The 23,919-nt window shown below is 36.5% G+C and overlaps 1 protein-coding gene across 20 annotated transcripts in view; it reads left to right on the forward strand.

The window, feature by feature from the left end:
* Positions 1–2,293: 2,293 nt before the first annotated feature.
* The window catches only part of adgrg6 (adhesion G protein-coupled receptor G6), a 34,572-nt gene continuing 12,946 nt past the window's right edge, over positions 2,294–23,919 (forward strand). For 3 of the 20 annotated variants that reach the window (XM_043220271.1, XM_043220272.1, XM_043220279.1), the window contains exons 1-11: positions 2,294–2,562; positions 5,885–5,967; positions 11,032–11,385; positions 12,948–13,568; positions 15,395–15,436; positions 17,659–17,724; positions 18,869–18,937; positions 19,844–19,903; positions 20,012–20,071; positions 20,181–20,231; positions 20,672–20,713. In XM_043220271.1, the coding sequence (XP_043076206.1) occupies positions 2,471–2,562; positions 5,885–5,967; positions 11,032–11,385; positions 12,948–13,568; positions 15,395–15,436; positions 17,659–17,724; positions 18,869–18,937; positions 19,844–19,903; positions 20,012–20,071; positions 20,181–20,231; positions 20,672–20,713 (1,540 nt within the window). In that variant the 5' untranslated portion in view covers positions 2,294–2,470. The remainder of the gene's footprint in view (positions 2,563–5,884; positions 5,968–11,031; positions 11,386–12,947; positions 13,569–15,394; positions 15,437–17,658; positions 17,725–18,868; positions 18,938–19,843; positions 19,904–20,011; positions 20,072–20,180; positions 20,232–20,671; positions 20,714–23,919) is intronic. The other 17 variants (XM_043220273.1, XM_043220292.1, XM_043220275.1 and 14 more) reach the window with 16 other exon arrangements.

Here is a 23,919-nt window from a genome sequence, read left to right on the forward strand (position 1 = left end):
AAAAAAAGAAAAATCTCACATTTTGCTTTTTGGTGGTTGATTACTAAGAGTAGTTATTATATGTTGCTTTCCGAGGTGTTCGCATTGCATTATGTGATCGATAAGCATTGCACGTGCAGTTTGAACACAAAAGAGAACTATAATCATGTCGACTCTGGATCTCTGCACAGACGGCCTTGAACAAATCTATGGCAATTATAAACCAGATCAAACTCAAAATGTGTGCTGAAAAAGGCTTTGTCGTTTTATCGAAGCTGTTTCCGCTGCAGAATAAAAGTAATTGCACATTTTTATCTTATACGTCAGATAAGTTTATCTTTCACAATTCTCAAAATTTTTAATTTTGAAGTTTAAATCTCGCAATTATAACTCAAAATGATCTCAAATTGCTACTACTACTGCAATAATAATATAATAATAATAAACAAAAAAAATATAGATTTAACTTTTTATCTAATTCTGATCTTTTTTTTTCTTCTTGGAATTATCTCGGAATTTGGACTTTTTACAACGGCAGTGCCTCATGTCAGCTGTTTTGTTAACATCTTAATTAGATATTATTATATAAAAAAGGGGAGATATTGTATTTCAAAAACACTGAAGGTGATGCACACTGAGTGCAGTTATGCTATGATTCATGGTCATTTTTTTTACTTGTCACAACCCATTCAGCCTCCATGCATGACTGAACTTGGTCAGTTCAGTGTGCATATTCAGGAAACGTCTAATTACAATAGACCGTTCCTGTTGTTTTCTGTTCAACTAGTGATCGTTGCATTAGCGGCGTCACTGTTTTCTTCTTTTCACAGTTTAGCCTGAAGTGTAATAGAAAGGGCATTGCACTTATCTGGAACTAGACTGAGCTATCACCGCATACATCTGCATTTGCCTGAATCCTTTCCTGCCTCACTGTGAATGCAAATGAACATCACCTGGGATTTTCCGTCCCACCTGTCTTACTCCTTTGTACTCTGGTTTAATTAGCTTAAGTGAATTTACAAAGTAATGTATTGCTTCTGATAAAATCCATCTACGACAGCATATACATCTGCACTGCGGCGGACGATTAAACCATAGCGTTATGTCTTTTAACCTTTTAAAATTAACCTTAAGTTCCAAGTGACCACATTCATCAAATTTCATGACTTTATAATCTTTTTAGTGTTTAAAGTGTGTTTAAGGGTATTGACATTGACGCACACAGATAAAGTTTACGACTTGATCGTATTCAGTGCTGTGGGAATTTTTTACCACCATGTATGCTACGATATCATTAAAATCGACCATGTTTTGCAATGGCTATTGAGCAGAACAAATGAGTAATTTGCGATCAGCGAAGAATTTGGAAGGATCGTTCAAATCTTAATTTCTGGCTCTCTAGTTGTTTTACATTCACAATCTTCAGCCAAGTTCCTGTGTTATGGTGATAAAATGTCATTGTGGCTGTAAATCTCAATACTAAACAAAACATATAAATGTAGCTAGCCTATAATAAATGTCCATGTTATTGTGTATGGGTTCTCACACCCACAATAGATCAAAACCTAACAGTCCCCTACAGGGACTCTATCTGATTCAAAGAAAGAGGCAGGCTCTGCATCCGAATAAAGGATGACAAAATGTGTGGTGGTATTATTATTCACCAGCTCATAGGCTTATCGTAAACAGGAATTGGTTGCAAGCGCATAACCTGAGATTTCCGTAAAGAGTATACAATTTGACCTGAATGTTTAAATGTAAGTATCTGAGGTACATGCAAATACAGTTATCCGACTTGTAGGAACTATCTAACTGGAAGATCTTCTCTGACGTTGAAAACAAAGTAGCTAGCATGGGTGACTGAGGACAAGCTCATTTTTACAGTCCTTTTATAAGGTCTTTAACAAATGAGTAAGAAGTAACCGTCTGATCATGAAAATATAATTGGGGGAAAAAAAATTCATATTTAACACAAACAGATAAATGATTAAAAAGTGTGTTATGCTAAATCTATTTTTTTTTCTTTCTCACGTGTGTGTATAGTTAGTATAATGCAGTTCATTTGGAGAACTGTATGTATAATGTATAGTTAAAATTACACACAGTTTACAGTTTTACACGTGTGTGTATATTAGCCTTTTTTAAACAATATAAAATAGTAATATGCTTAATTATTCATTGTGTGTCATATTATCGTATGTAATCTTAGTATCATCGCGTAGCAAGCACTAATGTATTTAGCCTATTTAGTCTAGTTTTTGGGGTCTCCTCGGGATTTCTCTGACTGAAGGGTGGGGCTCTATTGAGAACTGCCTCCAGCGGTTGGACGAGCACAGTTTTGTCTAGTAAACTCTTGTTAACGCTTTACCCAGCATCTGTCTGCTCGGAGAACAGGTTCATCCATCAAAAAACAGATAGCGCAGTTCGTTTTAAAACGTATCTGCGATGATGATACGTGCGTGTTAATCACTGGCGTGGCGCGCGAAAGTTGATGGTCGGCTGCCTTTCAAAGTTCTCACAAGTTGTCCAAACAGGAGAAGAGAAAGAATGCTTCTTCAACGAGACGAGCTTCAATGAAATAATGTAAGTGACTTTTTGAGCTGCTTGTACGTTTATTTGTGAAATTAGCCTGACGTTACACACATTAAGCCTAGATTTCAAGTAAATGAATCGTGTGGTTTTCCCTATTTAACTTTCGCTGGCAATAAAGGGCTCTGATTAGTGGAAACAAGAATTTCACCACAAGATAGGTTATTGATACGTTTTAATAAATGTTGCAAATATCGTCCACAATTAATCCTAATAATACTATTAGAAACCGAGTAAGCTGTATATATATATATATATATATATATATATATATATATATATATATATATATATATATATATATATATATATATTGTAACAACGTTGATATTCAAATAGGTCATTTACTGGAAACAAATGGAAAGTGCATGTAGTCTTGTTTTATTTAGAGTTTGATATATTGTGCACATTAGTTGTATTTTGCTTCTTGAAATATCCATGGCCCAGAAGAATGGGTGTCAGATTACAATGTTGGTGGGCAGATGAATTGCTTATTGGACTTTTAGAGGACCGCAAATAAAACCGTAAACAACTAAATAGTATTTAAAATCTCTAAATTATAGCTTCCACGCATTGTCTGTCTCTCTCACTATAGTAAGCTGCCTGCCTACACAGCGTTTTTAGGCATCACAGACATTTGATGTCCTACAGTCTGCTTGATTTTAAGGCACAACCGTGAAGCAGGTTAATGTGGAATTTCTTCGGTCATTAGATGAGACGAAGAGAAAAATGAGAGAATGATGAATATCCCATTTACCTGTAGTCTTGACAGCTGCGGCGATTCTGAAGATAGTGAAGTAGCCTAATTAAAAACTGTTGAAGTGTTGATTTATTTTTCGGTTACATCAAAGTGTTAGGTTTTGTAACTCAGTAGTTCATATTACGATTATGATTTTCTTAGCAAGAGAGTCTTAGCATTTTGAATACCAGAAGCCCCTGTTTCTGGTTTTCCAACTCATTTTTGCCACGATGAATCAAGTTCTTTATGCTGCTTGCGGGGTCCCTTGAGTCGCTGACCCCATTCATGTGTATTTACATATGCTTAGGGGAGCATTCTGAACGATATTCATATGCTCACTAATGTCATGCATTACATTAATTTTATATCGTGGTCTAAATCAGTTGACCTCATTCTGACCACTCATGCCGAATGCACCACCTTACGGGGATGATATGAGGATGTTTATTTAAGGCTAAAGAATATGTAGTAACTTTATGGTTTGCAACAGTGATTTATGTCAGGGTGTTGACTTACATTCCACTTAGATAAGATTCCCTTCTCGTTTCATGCCCTATTTAATTATTTTCCTACACTTTTGTGGCTTGCCTAATGAATGCTACTGATGGCATGTTGTGGTTGTTTAATAAATTATGAATTCAGGGCCCTATCTATTGTCCTGCTGGCTAATTCTGCATTCGCTAAACTGCACTGTGGGCTGAAAATAGAGATCTCTATTATCTTTTGACAATGGTTGTTGAAATGAAACAAGATCTCGGGACCTCACACAGGATCTTGTAACTTCACACACTTCGGGTCTTGGCAACAAAAGCCTACCGACTATGTGTTATTAACCATAGTATCAAATGAAGCATTGTAATAATCTCATTAAAACATACTCAGTTTCAGATGAAGAGAATTTTCAGTCCATGAAGACATTTAACACACTAATGCTAATACAGATGAACAATGTCCAATTAAACAAATAATGTCTCTAGTGGTTGTCGTGTCCCACTGGAATCTTCATTTTCCATAGAACTCTGATAATGACTCGCCAGAACTCCCCTTCTTGGAAACAAATTTCAGTTTGTCGATATCTCAGATTTTGCATCTTAATAATGCGGCTTGTAATGAAAAGTCACAGATATGTGCAGTTAATTGTGCTGATTGGTGCTACATGCTTTTACTCCTTAATTACATTATTTTCTCTAGTTCTTTAGAAAGATGTTTTAAGGAGCTTGGGAAAGCAATATGCTGATCTAAATGACATTGATATTTATAGCTTTAACATCAGGACTTTTTATATTTAAAGAACCGGAACTACCTTTCATTTCAAAATAGTCAACTTCACTTTCCATTAAAGACTTACAAGTTCTACTGGAGTTTTTGCAGCTAGTCAACAAACTGTGATAAAAAGCTTTTTAAAGTTGAAAACTGATGCTGATAGTGTCAGTAGCCTCTGCTAGAACAGCACAGTCTTTTTTATGAAGGAATGAGAGCAGGGACTCCTGGGCAATGCTCCATACAGTCCATTATTGTGGATCTGAAGAACCAAAATAGTGATCCATTCTGAGCAGGTTTTAGACAGCGATCATTGTTTTTAAGGAGATGTGGAGTAGGTTCTTTTCTACTGCACAACTCAGTATCCTGTCCATTTTGAACATGGATGGACATTGTATGTTTGTGCGTTGTAGGGTTAATAATATTTTAAAAAGATAATTTACCCAAAAGGAAAATTTTCTCATGCTCATTTGCATTTACTTCTCAAATGTAACACAAACGAAAACCTGTTTAATTTTGCTTAGACCTCACTGAATTTCAAAATAATTCTTTTTCGTTCCATGCAGTCATGAGATGTTTACAGAATTAGCATTTTTGGTTAAACTGTCTCTTTAAGACTGTGAAATGGCATAGCATTAGATACTGGTTTTCTAAAGCTAAATTGCTTTTTCAATGTCTCCTTCTGCTTATATTAGCAGCTATGACTTTTTATTTTTACATGCATGAACCGCTTTTGTTGTTTTTTTAACCTCTGGTTTGCTGTCATTTCAAGTTTCGCTTTGTAAATAGCTGTGCACCCCTTTGTAAACCTCACCATCCGTGATCTTCGGCAAACTTATTATGGCTGACGTGGGAGAGTGATTAGTCATTATGTAACGGGGCAGTTTTTGCATGGCTGTGGTCACTGTTCTGACAAGAAAAAACGGTTTCCATGCCACAAATACATAATTTAAACCTTCAAAGTTCTCCTAAATTATAGACGCATGAATAAAGATATTGTGCTCCTGCGTGTGCGTGAGAAAAGCTAATGCATGAAGTTTATGCCAGTTGCCGTGTATGAAGTGTTTTAAGTCAGTGACTAAGAAAACCAGAGACAACAATTCGAGAGGCTATTCACTTTTTTTTTGCACAAATAAACTAGAATTTGTTTCCAAACATCCTTCAAATGATGTTCCCGGCTTTAGCGGCAATCCGTTTAATGAAACCTCTAATGCAGTTGTGGTTTTTGTGTATTTACACTGTACTAAAATTACATGTAAGTAATAAATTGAATTGTGGTTTTGTTTTGAAATTTAATTAGCTAAATCTGATTGGCAGGATTTCGATCATCAGTGGTAGGTGGTGGAGATGGAAGTTCCAGAATACTCTCACAGTTTTCCTGCTGCTGCATTTGTCCTCAGGTAAAGGAGCTCTACAGTTCTAAATGTAAAATATGTTATAATTCAGACAGTTTGTTTTCAGAAAATGTGGGTTTATATGTATATTGATTGCACATCATGCTAATCAACCATGATTCCATTTCATGAATTTCATCTTTTTAATGCCTTATTTCATATTTTCATTTTACTCATTTCACTGTTTCTCTCTAAAACACACACTTTCTCTTTTTAAACTTTGTCTCAGAGCTTCCTTCCATTTGTGTGAATTTCTTTCTTTCTCTATATCATTCTTTTTCAATCACCTTTAACATGCTTTTGTTGTCCTTGTCCTAATCGAAACCAGTTATGCTTAAAAAAATAATAGTCAAAAGACATGTTTTTAAATAACACCACATTCGGTGTAGTTTTAAAGAAGGATTCTACATATACTCCTCCATATATAAATAAAACAGGACCCAAGGGTGAGATCTGGCTCTGTCAGTGGTCTCACAGCATGCATTGGTGGGCTAAACTATTTACCGTGACTGCTTCTGTTTGTAGGCCAGTCATTACACACAACGTTTGTAGTTGTTTTTGTGCAGCTGACATAATTTTTGTTACGACAGTTTCTCCTGAGACCCGAGAGTTATTATTCAGATGTGTTATTAATGATTTCAGAAGGAAAAAAAACATGGCTTTAACTGGCAGCTTGAATCCTTAATCGGCCTGTTGTTGCTGAGTTTAAGTTCCCTGTGCGCTGCATATGAAAAGCATGTGTCTTTTTAATATTAGTCGCATACCATGGCTCGCCTGATTTGTTCGTACTGTTATATTGGTCCAAGAAGGAACGTTTACGGTTTTTGGATGTCTGTCAGAAATGGTTTAGAGCAAAGATCAGATTTAATGCTGGGAATCAGCATCAGGGAAAGCGCCTTAATAGTTTAAACAACGGACAAGCGAGTGCTAAAACTCATTCAAAACAATGAAATTTGATTAATGTAAGCCACAGCAAAAACAAATAATGGAATAATGTTGTACGGGGAAGGCCAAGAGCAATTCCGTACATCATTTTAGGACGTCCGCCTCTCGTAGGCATTCCAGACCTCACTTAAATCACGCCTAAATCTAATGTAGTTCAAACTTGGAAAATTCTTGATGAAAAAAACTTGTTGATTAGATGTGATTTGTCTCGTTCTGTAAACAGCGCACACAGACTCTCCATTCCAGACGTGGAATCTTTACTGTCCTCGTGCAAGAGGTTGTCATTAAAACCAGATGTGATTATGGCCCATAGAGAGACCAACTCCTTTGTGCATAAGTTCACAATATGCTTTTGTTGCTTGTTTTCATACCGAAACCGCAAATGTACACACAACTTGTCCCATGTTTGTTCTTGGATGCCCTTGTTTTTCTGCCATGCTTCATAAGCCAAGGAGCCATGGGTGTGTTTATAGAGTTAAATCTCACTGAATCCTTGAAACAGCTGCTCTATGTTGATCAAGAGCAAGAGATGGACTCAATTAAGTAATAGTTCCTCCCAGAAAGAAAATAATCTCATAAAAGTAGTCACATTTATAGTTTACAGTGAGAATTATTGTGGGATTATAGGGCATGTATCATAGACTGTTTAATGACCTTAACTTTATCAGCATGCCTTTCACAACAGTGCTCAAATCCTATATAATAGCTTATTTTATTTTATTGTTCCCTGTCATGACTAAGAATACAACCGGTACTGATACCTCCATGAGGATTATCTTTATGGTACTTCATAACCATAAATTACAATTGTTATATCATGATTGTTTTAATGTCACAAAGAACAGCTTTGACATTCTGCCTTGTGTCTCCTTTTCTTTTTCATGAAAAGGTGACTAAATAATGACAGGATTCGCATTTTTGGGTGAACTGTTAATTGACCCTTGGCAGATGAATGCAGCACACCTGAAGTACAAAGACAGAAGCTAAACTGCCAGGAGAGTGAGAGAGAAGAGACACTTCAGGATTAAAGCTTTCACAAAATGTGACGCTGGTGAAAGGGCTATTTTTCCATCTCCCAGGCCTTTTTAGCCTGAAAGCCATGTATCTGGCATTCCATCTTTTGGCATCTTCTCTAAGCGGCCTTCTTCTAAAAGGACATTTGGAGATCAAAGCTCTCCTGTAAAATCACGCAGGCATTCTTTCATTGACCTTCACTTCGTCAGCAGTCACTTCACAACAATGCGCAAATCCCATCTGATCACCAGTATTACTTTATTTTATTTTTATTTGATTTTATTAGTTCAGCTATAGTGCAAAAATTAGTTAGTTGCTTTTTAAGTTATATACGCTCTTAAATGTATAATAAATTGTTGTCGTTGTTTCATTTCAAGCAACATTAATATATTTATTATTTTAAAAAGAAAACAGGTCGACATTTCAAATTATTACATAGTATGTTTCGTTTTCAACACATTCAACACAGTTACATTCAGAACATAGTGAAAGCTGTTATCAGCTATTCATGTGTTAAAATGTTTTTACACATACGTATATGAACAAGACAAATTGTACCTATTTTGAATGATCTCACTAGTCAGTAAATGACCTTTGAGTGGAGTGATCATTTTTTGTACAGTTTGTGCGAATGAAATTCATTAAAAATAAGGCAGGTGACGTGTTCAGTCCCCGTGACGCACTACTGAGATAAACCCGTCTTTGGTGGGAACCAGGATCTGAGCAGCACACAATATACTGTGCCAGTTAGAGCTGTGGCTTCTGTAGCACAGTTAGTTGTGCCGCTTTTTACTGTGGCCCACTCCAACAGCTTTGCACACAGCTATAAAACAGCAGGATATTCCAGTAGCGTGATTCCATCCAATAGTGATTTCAGCCTCTTTCTGCAAAACACTCACAGGCCACTTGTCAAAAGCTGATCCCATTCCTTGCTTGTTTAAACCCCAGGCATGATGGTGGAAAGAATTATTTTTTTTCCCCTCACCCCTTTACTTGTTTTTGCTGGACAACTGCTATGAATTTTTCACAGTTTTCTGTCCCAGGTGTGTCGATGGGGTCTTGTTTGTGGTGGGTTTTGTAGTGACCCAGTTCAGACTGGTCTGACATGCTGATTTGTGCGGTGTATTTGATCCTCCAGAAGGGACCAGGAGAATGCAAATGTGTAGAAACTTTAGCTTACGCCCCAATAAAAGGAGTCTGCCATACATTTATGAAGTGTTGTTTGCATGTAGAGCCTGCTGGCTTTTCAACGTGAAATAAAATTTAAAAAATGAGGTAGTTACATTTATAAAAATCTATTTAGTCAAATTGTTTTACAGTTTACAACTTGCAGTGATAGAGCCAACTAACGTTTTGCCTTGAAGCCATAACACATAATGTGCTATAATTTATTAAATTCAGAGTCATTCTCCAAAAGTAATTTCCAAATCACATATTTTGCTTTTTCTTGACTTATTTAGTTTCATTTAATTTGTGATTGAATGCTGGCAAAGGGCTGTGGGAAAACAAGCACTAGCAAAAAATTCTTAGTCTTATTCTATTAAGAAATTATCCATACATTTTTTTCAGTTACTAAACTTGACCGGAGGCACACAGTAACAATTTTGCAAGAAAATTTGTGTATATCAAATGTATATTTTTATATATGTATGCATATGTGTGTGTATATATATATATATATATATATATATATATATATATATATATATATATATATATATATATATATATATATATATATATATTTATTTTTATTTTTTTTATTTTTATCAATTAATTGGCATTTACCTTGTATTTAGTTTGGACCTGACTTATAAGAATAATCGAGATAGCTTAACTTCAACAGCACATAATTCCAACTATATAAATATTTCTCTCTGTGCTAAATTCTACAATATTTTAGCATGTTTAAATATTACGTAAAAATGTTTTATATATTTTCTATCAAATTTGTTTGAGAAATTTTTGAAATTGCAACAGTAGTTATAACGCGACTTTTTATAAAGACTGATTCTTTTGTATAAGAACTTTTGATTCTAGAAATGCTTTTAGATATCTGACCACCTTTAAACAGAATCAGAAAGCAGGAAAGTGTCTGCTTTTGGCTTCTTGACAGCTTGGATTGAAATGTAAGTGGTCTGAAATTCAGCCTTCATATCATCTGTCCACTCTGGTGAACACAAGGCATGTAATGACTCCGATCTCTAAAGAGAGTGAACGCTGTGGTTTAGTTTGTGTCCTCTTAAACGGAAGATCTACGCTAAATGCCCTTTATCCTTCTATACTATTAAAGTGCTTCAGCTTTATTGTTCTCCACCTGGAATCTGTCTAAAGCCACTAAATCCCATATTTCCTGTTGCTCCTGAGGTACAACAGGAATACCTGCAAGTTTCAAGCCAACTACTATGAATACCTTTTTTTGGCCTCTTTTATTCTCGGATGTTTCATGAGAAGTGTTTTAAAATTACATGCATGAAAATTCAGTTTGATGTTCTCAGCAGTATCGTTACTGTAGCGGAAAAAGTTGTTTCTGCAGATAGAAAAAAAACTCATGGAATATTATTTACTTGGAGAACATATAATAAATCATTGAAATTAGTTTGTCCTTTCGCTGCTGGAATGGGTTATGAAATTTAACCCTCAGTAATGTTTGTTTACTTACATCAAACTTGTCCTGAGGAAGCCACTGCATCTTGAGAAAGTTTAATTGCTCAGCGCCGCTCAATTTGCCAAAAAGTGCTGCGGTTTTTGCTTATGTGCTTTTCGGGACTGCATGAACAGAAGCCATTGTCTCTGAGTCAAGTTTTTTTATTTCCATTAAAGTCTTCTCATCCGAGAGTTGCCTTTAGGGATCTTAAAGGATATGGTTGGTGACGTCCATTAAATGGTTCAAGATTCTAGGTAGTCTTAACGGGAAAATGGCTTCAGGACTCCGACAGTAATCTTGATCAAATTTGATATCTGTCTCCCTTGCGTTTTTTCCTTGTCAATGCACTAACCAAACGGCTGTCTAAACGCATCTTCCTGTCACCTGACTCCTGTCCTGTCCTTGGCCTTTTCTAATACCTGTCCTTTGCGAGCTGAAGTGACATATGACCTGTTTACTTGCAGTAGCACAGAGCTGCCAGAGTAGCGACAGCTGCAATGTGGTGCTCACCGACTCCCAGGGTTCTTTTACCTCCCCCTGCTACCCCAATGACTACCCACCCAGTCAGGTCTGCAAATGGACCATACAGGCCCCGACCGGCTTTATAGTGCAGATCACCTTCCTAGATTTTGAGCTCGAGGAAGCGCACGGCTGCATCTATGACCGCATCATCATCAGCACTGGCACGAGCGATGCCAAATTTTGCGGCTTAACACCCAATGGACTAACTCTCAACTCCAGTGGCAATGTGATGGAGGTTTCCTTTAACTCAGACTTTAGTGTCCAAAAGAAAGGCTTCCATATCAGTTACAAGCAAGGTATGTTTATTGCATGGCGAGCTTTTCCGTTTATTAATCTGTTCATAAATTGTAATTATGATTCATAATTATTTCACAATATATAATTATTATCATTTTTTTCTTTTTGTATCCTCTTATGGTTTATTGGATGCCATTAATTGTTTTGTGGCTTAAAAAAAAGAGATAATCTTTCCCCACAAGCGTGACAGCAAAAGCATTGTTTTAAAACAGTGAATAAACATCAGACGTCATAGACAACAGTATTATCGAAATTATGCTGCTGAACTTTTATCACTTCATTTCATATCACAACTGCTCGCATCATATTGCTTTGCCATTCATGCTATCAATATCATCTCATTGAGTTCTTATGAGACGCAATCGTTTAACTATATTGAGGTTTTTATTCAGCACTTCTCTCATTCTGTCAGCAAGCGATTTCATACTTCAAAGTATTTTAATCTATTTTTATTTGGTTTTTTTTAGAAAAAAATACAAATTTATTCATTTTATTTTGTGACCTAATAATATCAGATAATATATATTACATTAAGTTTATATTTCATGACCATTAACATAGTTTTGGCTCATTTTTTACATTTTATAAACAAATAGCTGTTTTATGTGAACATTCTGGTAATATAAGGTAAAGTGTAAAATAATAAAAAAAATAAATAATAAAAAAACTCTTTAACTCTGAGTTGAAAACTAAAAGTTAAAATTGTTAGATTGATTTAACTATTTATAACCTAACAATTCTTTTGGTAGAATTGCACGCGGAAAGTGAAAGAAATCACACGTTGTAGTTATTTTTGTGAACAAAACTACAAATTCCTAGGTGTAGGCTCATTATCAGGCAACAAGGATAGCTGTATAAATTGCCGGACACAGTTATGTTCAATGTTCAAGAAATAACAACCTGCGAAAAATAACTATTGTTATTGAATCAGACAGGTGTGAAGGTACCTATTAGTTCCCAGTGGCTTACAGATTGAAACACTGTATTTTCTATTACCTTCACAGTGAAACAAGTTTGAAATGAAACACCTTTGAGATCAAGCTCATTAGTGTTTAGTGTTCAGCAAACCCGTTGCTTGTTCTTTAATCAATAGCGTCAGTCTGGTTATGTCAAAAAGCATCATGAATACAGAGTACAGGGATCTAATAGTACAACTGGAGGTGTATTTTTCCATTCCAAATTGCTTGTGGTTTTTTAAGTGAGACTGCCAATGGACACAAACTTCCACCAATTTAAATTAAATGTGTCAGCAAATCTGACTCAAAAGAGGTGTTTTAACATGGGCAAAGAATATGACTGTCCGGTTTGGAAGAAGTTTAATACGTTTGTCTTAGAGTGATTACTTAACATAATGTTCTTGACAAAGATTCCAGACATTAATGTTTCTCTTCTTTTCTCATATGTGTAAAATGGAACAGTTACTTTATATTAGCTTACTCTCATTTGAATTCCGTGTTGTCCTGTTTTACCAATTTGGAGATCATGAAGAGGTTTGAATGAACCATTTTCTATTACTTCATTTGTGTCATATTTTACTATCCAGTGTTTTTCACTCTTGCAGTTGCGGTGGCAATGAGAAACCAGAAGGTCACAATGCCAAAAAGCAGCAAGACTGTAGTGAGAGTGTCCAATTCAGTCTCCATTCCAGTTCTTACTGCGTTCACTGTATGCTTTGAGATCGCCCGCACGGCCCAGAAAAGTACAGAGACTATCTTTACCTTGTCTGATTCTGATGGCACGTCCATTTTGGCGTTTGAGAAGACAGTCAGAGGCATGGAGCTGTACATCGACAGTTCCTACTGCTCAGTAAACGACATGCTCACCAGCTCAGACATCACATCCATCATGACTCCCATCTGCCTCACCTGGACCAAGTCTACCGGCCTTGTAGCAGTGTACTTTGAAGGCCGCTATCGAGCCAAAACCTGTGGAGCCTCTCAGGTTTACACCTTACCGAGTGGGGGGGTCCTCCAGATTGCAGGAAAAGGGTCAAACTCGGTCAGTGTGGATGATCAGAATTTGGATGGCTTCATATACAATTTCCGATTGTGGGATTACGCCATGCCCTACTCCGAGCTGTCTGCCCTCACCTGTGATGTTGTGGGAAACATCATTGATTGGGATCATCGCTTTTGGACTATCCCAGGCAGTTACACGCAGACTGACAGCACTCTCAGCTGTAGTGAGTATATGGTTTCAGTTTTATTGTGCAGTCGCTGGTTCATGATAAATTAATAAATGGTTGAGATTAAATTGAGAAGCCATCACACACAACCTTGTACCTAATAGTTTTGACCACTAATACAATTTTTACATAATGTATGAGATAAATGTAATGATAAAGTAAATGTATTTATTGTTTGTTAAATTATGGTTTTGAGTTATTATATTAGATAGTTTGGTTATATATATATATATATATATATATATATATATATATATATATATATATATATATATATTTATATATATAATTTTAAATTTTCATGAAAAATGAAAAAAACATTACGCATCTTTATACTTGCCATTGAAATAATTAATTACACAAGATACAATAGAACAATTTGTTTGTCTTATAAATCCAAAATCTGAAATTATTCAGATTAATTGCAGATAAGGTGTCCTTGTTACACATTGCATGTACATGTACTATTATAATTACAATTAATTATGCATAATTACTTGCAAGTAACCTTAACCTTCAACCCTAACAATATAGTAAGTACATGTAGTTAATAAATATCACTCAGGACTATAATTAGACTGTAACAAAGAGAACTTTAAATAAAGTGTACATTCTAAAAAAAAAAAAATACATGTGTTAAAAAAACATAAGCAAATACAGATACATAAGAAAGAGAAGGGAAATTTTGAGTGCTGTAAACCTACAGAAAAGGCCTGTTATCACAGTAAACCCCATACTGCAAGCATACTATCGGACTGGAAATGCACTGGAATGCAAGGTGAAAATGCAATACAGCTAGAGGTTATCAAGATACTTTCCAGGTACAAATGGATATTAATGGCAAGTTTAAAGGGGCACATTTCTTTTGCACTTTCCGATGAACTAAAAATGCAGAAAGAATCTAAAGAACCATTTCTTATCCCGCTTCCTAAGACAGTACTTTTGATGTCCTTCAAATGCCCTCCAACTCTCAGTGCAGAGGAATGAGCTTTGGGTGGAATAGAGGAAAAGCAGGCATGACTCACATGCATAACAAGTCTCACCAGGGACTGCTTTCTTCCACTTAGTTAGGTTCCTGAAACTCTAGATGCCCAGCACAGCTTGGGTCAGCAGCCCATGGAAAAAAGTGCCACTTTAAACTATGGTACTTCAGATCAAAACTCACTCAGTAAGGTTCCGTGCCCTTAGACAGATAAAGCCATGCGTCCTGTTTGAACATTTGGTCTGTGTTAGTCTTAGAAGTTTTGCTGAAATTATTTTCTCTGCATAACCTGTTAAATGGCCTATACAGATCCATGTTATAGGTATTTAGTTGTCAGGAGAACATCAGAACAGAGAGAGTACCGATTCCTCATCCTTTTTGATAACTGCTCTGGTCTTCAAAGCTCTGAAAATTTGTCTATTTTTGACAGTTTCCTCTTTGCTAATTTTGTTATTAACATGAAAACTAGTGCATAATCATAAATATTTCTATTTAGCCTGTAAAGTGATTATTTTTTGTAGTAAAGCATATTTAAAAGAAGAGTTAAAATTGTGTATGTTTGGCTGATCACCATCTTGTGCATCACAAATTTCACAAATTTAAGTACTGTATCAAAAACTATTTGGCTCGAGGTTTAATTTTATTGTTGAAAACTACCACCGCTTGCCTGTATATACCGTGATGAATGTTTTCAAAATCTTTTTAATTATCTGTCCAATTTCAAAGCATGAAATTCCTTTGTTAGACACTGTATGCAATTTACACTGGCTAACTTGAATTGAATTAAATGCTTATGCTAACTAGTTTGTTAAGGCAACTAATTTCTCATCTTCTTTTGCAGTCTGTTACCCAAATTGCATTCACTTAACAGCTTCAACTAGTGGTGAGTGTACTGCTAACATGCCTAATATGTGCATAATTGCCTGCTTTGAGCTGCGAAGGTCATGCATGACGTGTACACGATATCATTTAACGTGTGGATGTATCTGTAGATGTTTTTTGTATAGTGTATTTTCTGTAAAATGTGTTGAACTAGCCTACGTTATAATTCTCATGTTCTTACTGACAGACATTTTGAAAGCTGATCTTTATTAAGGTATACATATATTTACTTACATGTCATTTTGAACCGGTATGACTTTCTTTACTTTCTGCTTTTTAATGACAAAAAAGGTTCATTTTCAATATGCCCCTGGTTGCTGTCTTCTGTTAATGTGAACTGAATGGAAACTGACGCTTCAGGCTTCATAAAGAATGCAAAAGCACATCTGGAGTCAGTATATCAGCTTTGTGAATTTTAGGATATTATTCTATCTAATTCAGTTCTAATCTAGTTCAGTTAATCTTCAATTCTAGTTGTTAACTATGTGAACATGAGAACCAAATCTGTCCATTTCTAGAATGAACATTTAGCCTGATATTGTAAATTGGATCACACAATAAACTGAAAAGATATGATTTCTTCGTAATTATAGTAATATTTTAATGGTTTCTTTTTAATTTTGGAGCTGTTATTTTGAAAAGAGTGAGCAGAATATTTTTAGAAATGTACTTTTTGGCACTCTACTAAAGAAAGTCATACAGGTTTGGGACAAAATGAACTACCTTCTTCTGTTCCAAGCATTCGTTTCGGATTTTTGCCATTTTAGCAGATTTTTGCTTTTAGCTAGCAATATTTTCCTTTTTTTGACCTTGACAGGAGCATTGCAAGACCCCCTTAGACCTCTGCAGACAGTTAGACGCTGGAACCTATGACACATAACTATTTCCTTTGCTCAGTTACAACCAGCTGTGCTTGTGATGTTGGCATAAAGTCAAGAGGCCTGTGAAGTTGAGCCCGGAGCAAAACTAATGCTGTCACTAATAAGCATGCTTTTAAAACGCTACCCTCCCCTGTCTTTCCATTGGCTACTCATGTGGTTCCCTCTCATCCTTTGACAAGACCAGTGGGAGACGGCGATCCCACCTTGCATGGAAAAGCAGCAGAGGAGCCTGTCCTTAGAACAGCTGAGGTTTTTTTCCCCCTCAACCTGCCTTTTAACACTGAACTTCAAGATGATCAGAGACTCTGCGCTATAACACTAGGCAGTTTTCGCAATGTGACGTCGCCATTAATATATTATAGAGCTCTTAAAGTTACCCTACTACTTCATTCCTGTGATGTACATGGATTAGTTCCTCTGTGTAGTTTGACACCTGAATCAAATTATCTTTTTTACAAATGACATTTGTTCTGAGCTTAAGTCAGAGTTACATTGCATGTCAAAATAATCAGCTTTTGATGGAACCAATAGCATTTTGATTTACATGTAGTAAATCCTTTAGCCATCAAGACTCTTAAAAGGTGGTAAATGTAAATATCAAACAGATCTGGGAAAACCTTTCAAATCTTGGTCTGTGCAAAAGGTTTATTGACTAGACTTTTGGTCATCGCTCCAATCCTCAGACATGCTCTGATGAGGATTTCATTAACTGAAGCTTAACCAATGGATTTGCATTGCAAGTTGAGGTTTTGCTTTTGTGGATTGTATGGCTTATTTTCAAGATTTGGTGTCTTCCTGCTTTTAAGCATGTTGTTCAGACACAGCTTGAGCTTTATGTCAGCAGATGAATTGGAAAGCAAAATAAGATGAAATTTGGTATTTCACACATCCCTAATGGATTTGTGTTGAGAAAAGGTGGCATTTCTGCATGCCTGCAGAACATTTCTGTCATTCAACTGTGGCAAATTATTAAATTCCACCTTTGAGTCGCTGATTTTCAAGTTTCAGCGTGGACATTTTCAGGTCACATTCCATTGTCAAAGCCCAGAGGAGTGCTGGGAAATATATGACACTTTTATGATCCAAATCTTGTCCTAAGGTAGACTTGAATTTCTATTTATGGATGTAAACGAATATTTTTGACAGTGCTTTGGGAATGTCCAAGTCTGTTTATCTCAAACTTCAATCATTTTTAAATGTTAGATTTTATAATATTTTCTTGAATTTCGAATATAATGTTTTTTCGCAATGTGAACATTTTAATGCTGGCTATTTATTTACAATCACTTTGAGACTTCATTCGTTATAAAATGTCAAATGATCATTTTCAAATCTTTCTTAGGCACTGCCATATCAACTCTTTCCCCGGGATCCACAGGTTGTGCTTCTCCTGGACTCGGCTGCCCAGGTAGGAAGAAATATGCTAATTATAACTGCTCATGCTGAACACATTCCTCAAAACATGTTTAACCAGTTTAATTCGTTTAACCATTATCAACAAATATTGTCTCATTAAAGTCTTTACCTTTTTGCCATTTTTGACTTTGCTGATTAATGTTATTTCTTTGTCTCTAACTTTCATTGCTAGTTTTAACCTGAAAGAGTTTAAAATACAAGTACAACCTTTTCCTTGAAAATTATATATAATATTTAGTTGGTAAGTCTTAGTACTTGTGTAAGCATGACAAACAAAAATAGCTTGCCTTCCGCTCAATAAGACACCCCTGAACTGAATTGGTGGCCAGTAAATGTCTATCATCGTCTGGGAGCCATGAGAATCCTCAGGCCTCCTGTCCTTAGTAAAGGCCATTAAAGGTCATTATCCCATGCTTCTTTCCCACTGGTCTACTGAAATTTCATTGCATAATATTCATTCCCATAAAGAACAAAAATGGCATATTCATGTCTGGAGATTTGACAGTCTTTCAATAAAGTTATTCTTCTGGTTAAGAAATAAACTTTAATCAACGTCACTCGGCACTGAACTATTATTGTCGTGTATCATGTTTGCAGAAACATTCTATCATGGACCTAAAATATCTTTGCCTAGAAATCCATATCAGTGTGTATAGAGTTGTGGGTAACTTCTATATAATTGCCTTTGAAATTTCACATTGATTAATTCTAGAAAACTGGCTGTCATATCTGAGAGAAAAAACATTTAAAAAGGATAAAATAACAGTGCGTATTTCTGAGGATATACAAGGTAGAAAGGTATAAAGGTTGACCTTTATAGAAAATAACAGACAGAAATTTGTGAGGAAAACATAAGGACTACCAAGAAAACATTCCCTTTTTCATTCACGTGTGACTCAGCAAGTGAAGATAAAAACAATCATCCGTTGCCCCCTTTTTCTTGCCATTTAAATAGTTTTAGAAAATGTCATGTTCTTTATTTTTGGTTATTCTCTTTTTTTTTTCTCCATATTCATCTCACGCTATGCTTGTAATGCACAACTGTTCATTTGCTCCACAAGTTGTTCTTGCGTTTTTGGTTTTCACTCTAACCTCCATTTAATGCCAGTGTGCCTTTCTTCCATCCATGCCACCAGCAACATTAACTGTTACCACCGTATCCATTGCCACCACTAACATGATTCCTACTAATGCAACAACCCATGGTAAGCATTCACGTCTGCCTTCTCTTCATTTTATGCCCGTGTTCATTTTGTTTCATGAGGGTAATGTCTTTTGCTTAATGCAGAACAGGTGTTGGTCAACTCTTTTGGAGAACATGGTTATTAGCTGCGAAAGTAATGATAATGAAGATGTTTTATTAATACTAGTGGCTGTGTTCCAAAATTTAATTTAATTTTTTTTATGCTCGAAAGTAGGTTTGTTTTATATGGTGAAATTGGTTAAATCAAAACACTGCATTAATAATGTCCCTAGTTATTATTTTATTTATTTTTTAAAAGCATGTAGGATTGTAAGTAAGATTGAAATTGATAATTTCTGTCATACTATTGCAGTTTACACGTGATAAAAAAGTTAATAGACAGTATTGTCTCTCTTAAAGTCCTTTAAGCATTTTTTTCATTTTTTTCCAGTATATAACTATAAGTAACTCTGTAACTACATGTCAAATACAACTAATTCTCATTCATTTGTAACTACATGTCTATTAACTCTCAGAGTAGACTGTTAGGGTATGTTTAGGATTAGTAAGTTGAGATATACTTGCAAGGTTTCTCATAGTCAGTATGTTATATGTTGTGTACCCATCAAAATATAATGTTAGAAGTTATTAAGCAGACAGACTACTAATACTCCAATGACTGTTTAAGGTGCAGTCTAAAATGAATGTCTAAAATGGACCATCGAAAGTGCTACTTTTTTCTTCTAGCAGCAGATAATGTAGCAACAATGCAGTTTATTGACTAAATACTTTTTCATCACTGGTATATTCCAAGAAAATATATGGCTCTCTAAAATAATGCTATGAAGCAGATAACCCAGTTAGTTTTATAATTTTTAAGATGGATGCATGTCAGCAGAGCTCATTATCTCTGTATTTTCTTTATCAGCTCTTACTACTACTCTTTCATACACATCTACTTCTAGCATGCCTCTAACCACAACTTCTGGTAAGCACATATTTAGGTTTCCTACTGTTTTATTTTCTGTTTAATGAGGTATGATAAATGCCGTCACTAATACATGTGCACAACTCTGCTTCTTTGTACCAACGCTAGCCCTACTAACATCAACAACTAGCGCTAAAACAACTACTACAACTACTACAACTACTAATGGTAAGCTAACAGTTACTGAGTAAAAGATTTAGCCATTATTATACATTTGTGCTGTTTCACATTGCCTTACTAACCAAACCTATAACATGTCTGTGTGTGCCATCATTAGCACCAGCTACATCACCTTTAATCCAATCTAACCCGCCACCCATCATTCCTGGTAAGACATAACTTCTACAAAAGATGTATTTTCAAATGCCAATTTTATTATCTTAATTACTTGGTATTGTCTAGAATCTGCTTTTACATCTATTTGATTGTATGTTTTCAGTACCTGATCATTTGAACAGATTTGCATTTATACAATTTACTGTTTGCACTGATAAAGACTAGATATAATAAGTAAAATACTTGTGTAATTTGGACACTTAATGTGCTGTTGCCTGCAAAATATATTTATAATTTGGATAAAATAATAAAACATTGATTCAGCAGATACGTTGAAATTGATTAAATAAACAAAAATGGCCAATAAACAGAAAAAAAATTGCATGGCAATATATGGACCCTTGTCTCATGTCCTCATGCATAGCTTTACTCTATGTGTGTTCATTTACCTAAACCATTCATCAGTCATTTAATCCATTCATTCATCTGCAGCTGCTGCTACTAACTCACCTCTGTCCAACCGCAAAACCAATGGTAAGCCAAACCTGTTATCTCATGTCATAAATGGCTTGCTTGTGCTTACCAGGGGATGTCACCGCTAAACTTTCATTTATGTGGGCAGAATGGGAACTGCTAGCTTGTTTAAATGGGAATGGGAATGAAAGCATTGGTTAATTGCTCTGTAATTTTCTGGGTGCAGATGAAAGACCTCATATCTATTTTTATGCATCTTATGTATACTTATCCAATATTAGAATGTTCAGAATTAATTGTATAAACTAATTGAATAAACACCATTGTAACTCTAATTTGTCAAATGTGTGATCTGATTAGGCTGTTTTTTGTTTTGTTTTGTTTTGTCTTACCTTCACTCTTCTCTTTCATTGCATATTCTTAAATTCCCTAAATGTGTTCAACTAAAACATTTCCTGGCAGCCAACCAACAGTTCTTTACTATTATCTTGCTTTTAGCAAAGCTACATTTCAAAATTAACTACTATTCTTACTCTTACTTTGTGCATAGCACTCTGTGTACTCATTTGTTTTATAATGAATGTGTTATTTATGATGTCAATATTACTTTTCCTTTCTTTATTTTGCCCTAACATTAGCATTACTTTCCAGACAAAGCTCCTGAAACTCTGTTTTTACTTTTTTCTACTTTTTTCACAGTCACCAGAAATGTGTTAATAACTATTATATTTGTTCTTTATTTCAAACCGTCATTTTGCTAACCTTTATATTGTTTATTTAGAGTGTTTTTTACAGGTTGGTTTTGCAGTATATTGTTCTGTTGTATGGTGCACTGTATATCTACAAAGATAAATAATAGCCTGCTCTGACCTCTTCATTTTTTACATCTGCAAAAGATAAATAATAGCCTGCTCTGACCTCTTCATTTTCTACCAAATCCGGGATCCTCTGCTAAATAATTGAGCTGGAGCAGAAAAAGAGAGGGCTGCATTTTTGTGGTCACTACTGCGGTTTACTCCTCGTGCTGAGACTCCGTCCACTAGCTCTCCCCCTGCTAGGCCTCTTGTTGCTCCTGCTCCCCGGGGCCCCAAAACATCACTCGGCTTCATCTCCACACCCCTCATCTGGCCTGTGAGGAAGAAAGTTGAGGCTGCCGTCACTCGACCACACAAACGTCCCGCCATCCATCTGACCAAGCCGCCTGCTCAACCAACAATAAGCATGACAAATGAATCCCACTTGCCGAAAACATCCACAAAGGCCCCCGTTGCCAAGAAAACAGCCTCTACAAATATGCGGCCAGCCTATTCCCAGGTGAAGCCTCCCTGGCAATCAGACGCTTACAATCAGAGTGAAGATTTTGAGCCTTTTCAGGTGCCATCACACAGTAATCGTAAGAACAAGCCATTAGCTCCCCAACTGGTCCTGAGCGATAGTGACAAGAACAGCACGGAGATACTTGAGTACCCATCTGGTTTCGGCCCGGAGGCGTTTTTTTACGACATTGACTTGGATGATGATGTCTTCAGCCTGTTCGACTTTGATTCCACCTATTCCCTGGATGAAAGCTCGGCCACTGCCATCCCCCATAACATGTCTTTTTTAGAGGTAGAAAGTGTGCCTACTGTCAACACCACGACTTTTGGACCAGTGAGACAAGCAGTTAGCAAACAGGAACATTTACACAGTCAGTCAGACCTTAGTTTACCCTGGGCTATGTCAGAGCTAGCACAGGTCTCAGAGCAGCAGGAGACAGACAGCAGCTGGACACTTATCCCATCTCCCACCATGTCTCTGGGAGGAACAGGTGTGCAAATGATTCAGCTTGAGCTCAAGAGTCTCTCTGACCAAACACCAGCATGGCCAGAGCAGTCGCCCACACAACTTGTGGATATAAAGCTAACAAGCACTATGCCTTGGGGCCACTCAGAGGCAACTGTTATCGAGGACACCTTTAAAGATGTAGAACATTCCACCATCAAGCCTACAACGGTTCCTCAAGACCAGGTGGGAACTTTAGCAGAAGGTTATGGCAGGACAAGCTTCGGAGAACCTGAGTACCGTCTTACTGATACCACCCCTTCCATTTTTTCATCAGTCTCCCAACAGAGCTCTTTCAACAATCTACCCGATCAAACTATTTTACTCATAGAGCCTTTCGTTCTGCAAGGCAGCTATTCCCTCACAACAGAGACACTTGTTATCTCCTCTCTCGCTTCTCATCGCGTCAAGCCGGTGGCTGGACTGCTTATGGATTCAACCCGCAGCACTGCCACTCTTATTGAGCCCCTGAATTTGATGCCTACTGCAGGGGTTCAAAGTGACTCCTTAATGACAGAGGCCATCAGAGAGAGTCTGTTGTCGTCTTCGCCCCACACTGATGTTTTCCCATCTCTGACACCTGGCTCAGCCCAAAGTCTCTTTATCTCTGATGCCAAAAGCAACGCTGACCTGGTTTTACCCTCAATGAACAATCAATTCATCCTCTCTGAAAACCCACAAGCTGTTGACTCCAGCCAATTCCCAGATTGCAGTGCTCTAACTGCGTATCCAGGCATTACGAGCGGCATTTCTACGTCAATAGTGGGCAGCCAGTCCAAATTAGATCTACCTCTGGTGCTAGAGCCGTCGCGTGTAAACAGATTGCCAGAGACCCTTTTCAGAGGCTTAAGCAGGCAAGGCGATGTTAATCCTTCAGAGGCTGATCTAAGGGACTTGTCACATATGCCTCATATTTCTGTCAGCGCAAGTTCGGAATTACCATATGGTTCTGTGGTGGGCCTGACAGATGAATGGAGAGGTGCTCAGTCTTTACCCCTTAATTCAGATTCCCAAATGAAAGTGGAGAAAATAAATGTGTCACCCACATTCAGTCTGCCCTCCCACAACATTTTTGACTTTGGCTCAGAACATGGCATGGTCACGTCAGCATGGTCAGATTACTTTAAAGCCAATTTTGAGAGTTCGCAAATTTTATCAACTGAAATATTTCCAACGATTTTGTTCAATTCGATAAGTAAAAATGGACCAGATGAGGCCTCACCTTATGAAACCAAATTCAGGTATCAATCAGAGATAATGGACATTTCTAACTTTATAGAGCCTGGCAATGTCCTTCCTTCTCATTCTAAAGGAGAGGTTTATCATGATGGATTTGTTATTTCTGGTGCATATGGTCGAGTAAGTCCAACCCACAAATACATTGAAGCCACAATTACCACATTTGCTACTTTGCAAATGACTATGACTGGTGCAGATCTGTCATC

The sequence above is a fragment of the Puntigrus tetrazona genome, chromosome 20 (genome assembly GCF_018831695.1).
Source record: "Puntigrus tetrazona isolate hp1 chromosome 20, ASM1883169v1, whole genome shotgun sequence".
Classification (NCBI taxonomy): Eukaryota; Metazoa; Chordata; class Actinopteri; order Cypriniformes; family Cyprinidae; genus Puntigrus; species Puntigrus tetrazona.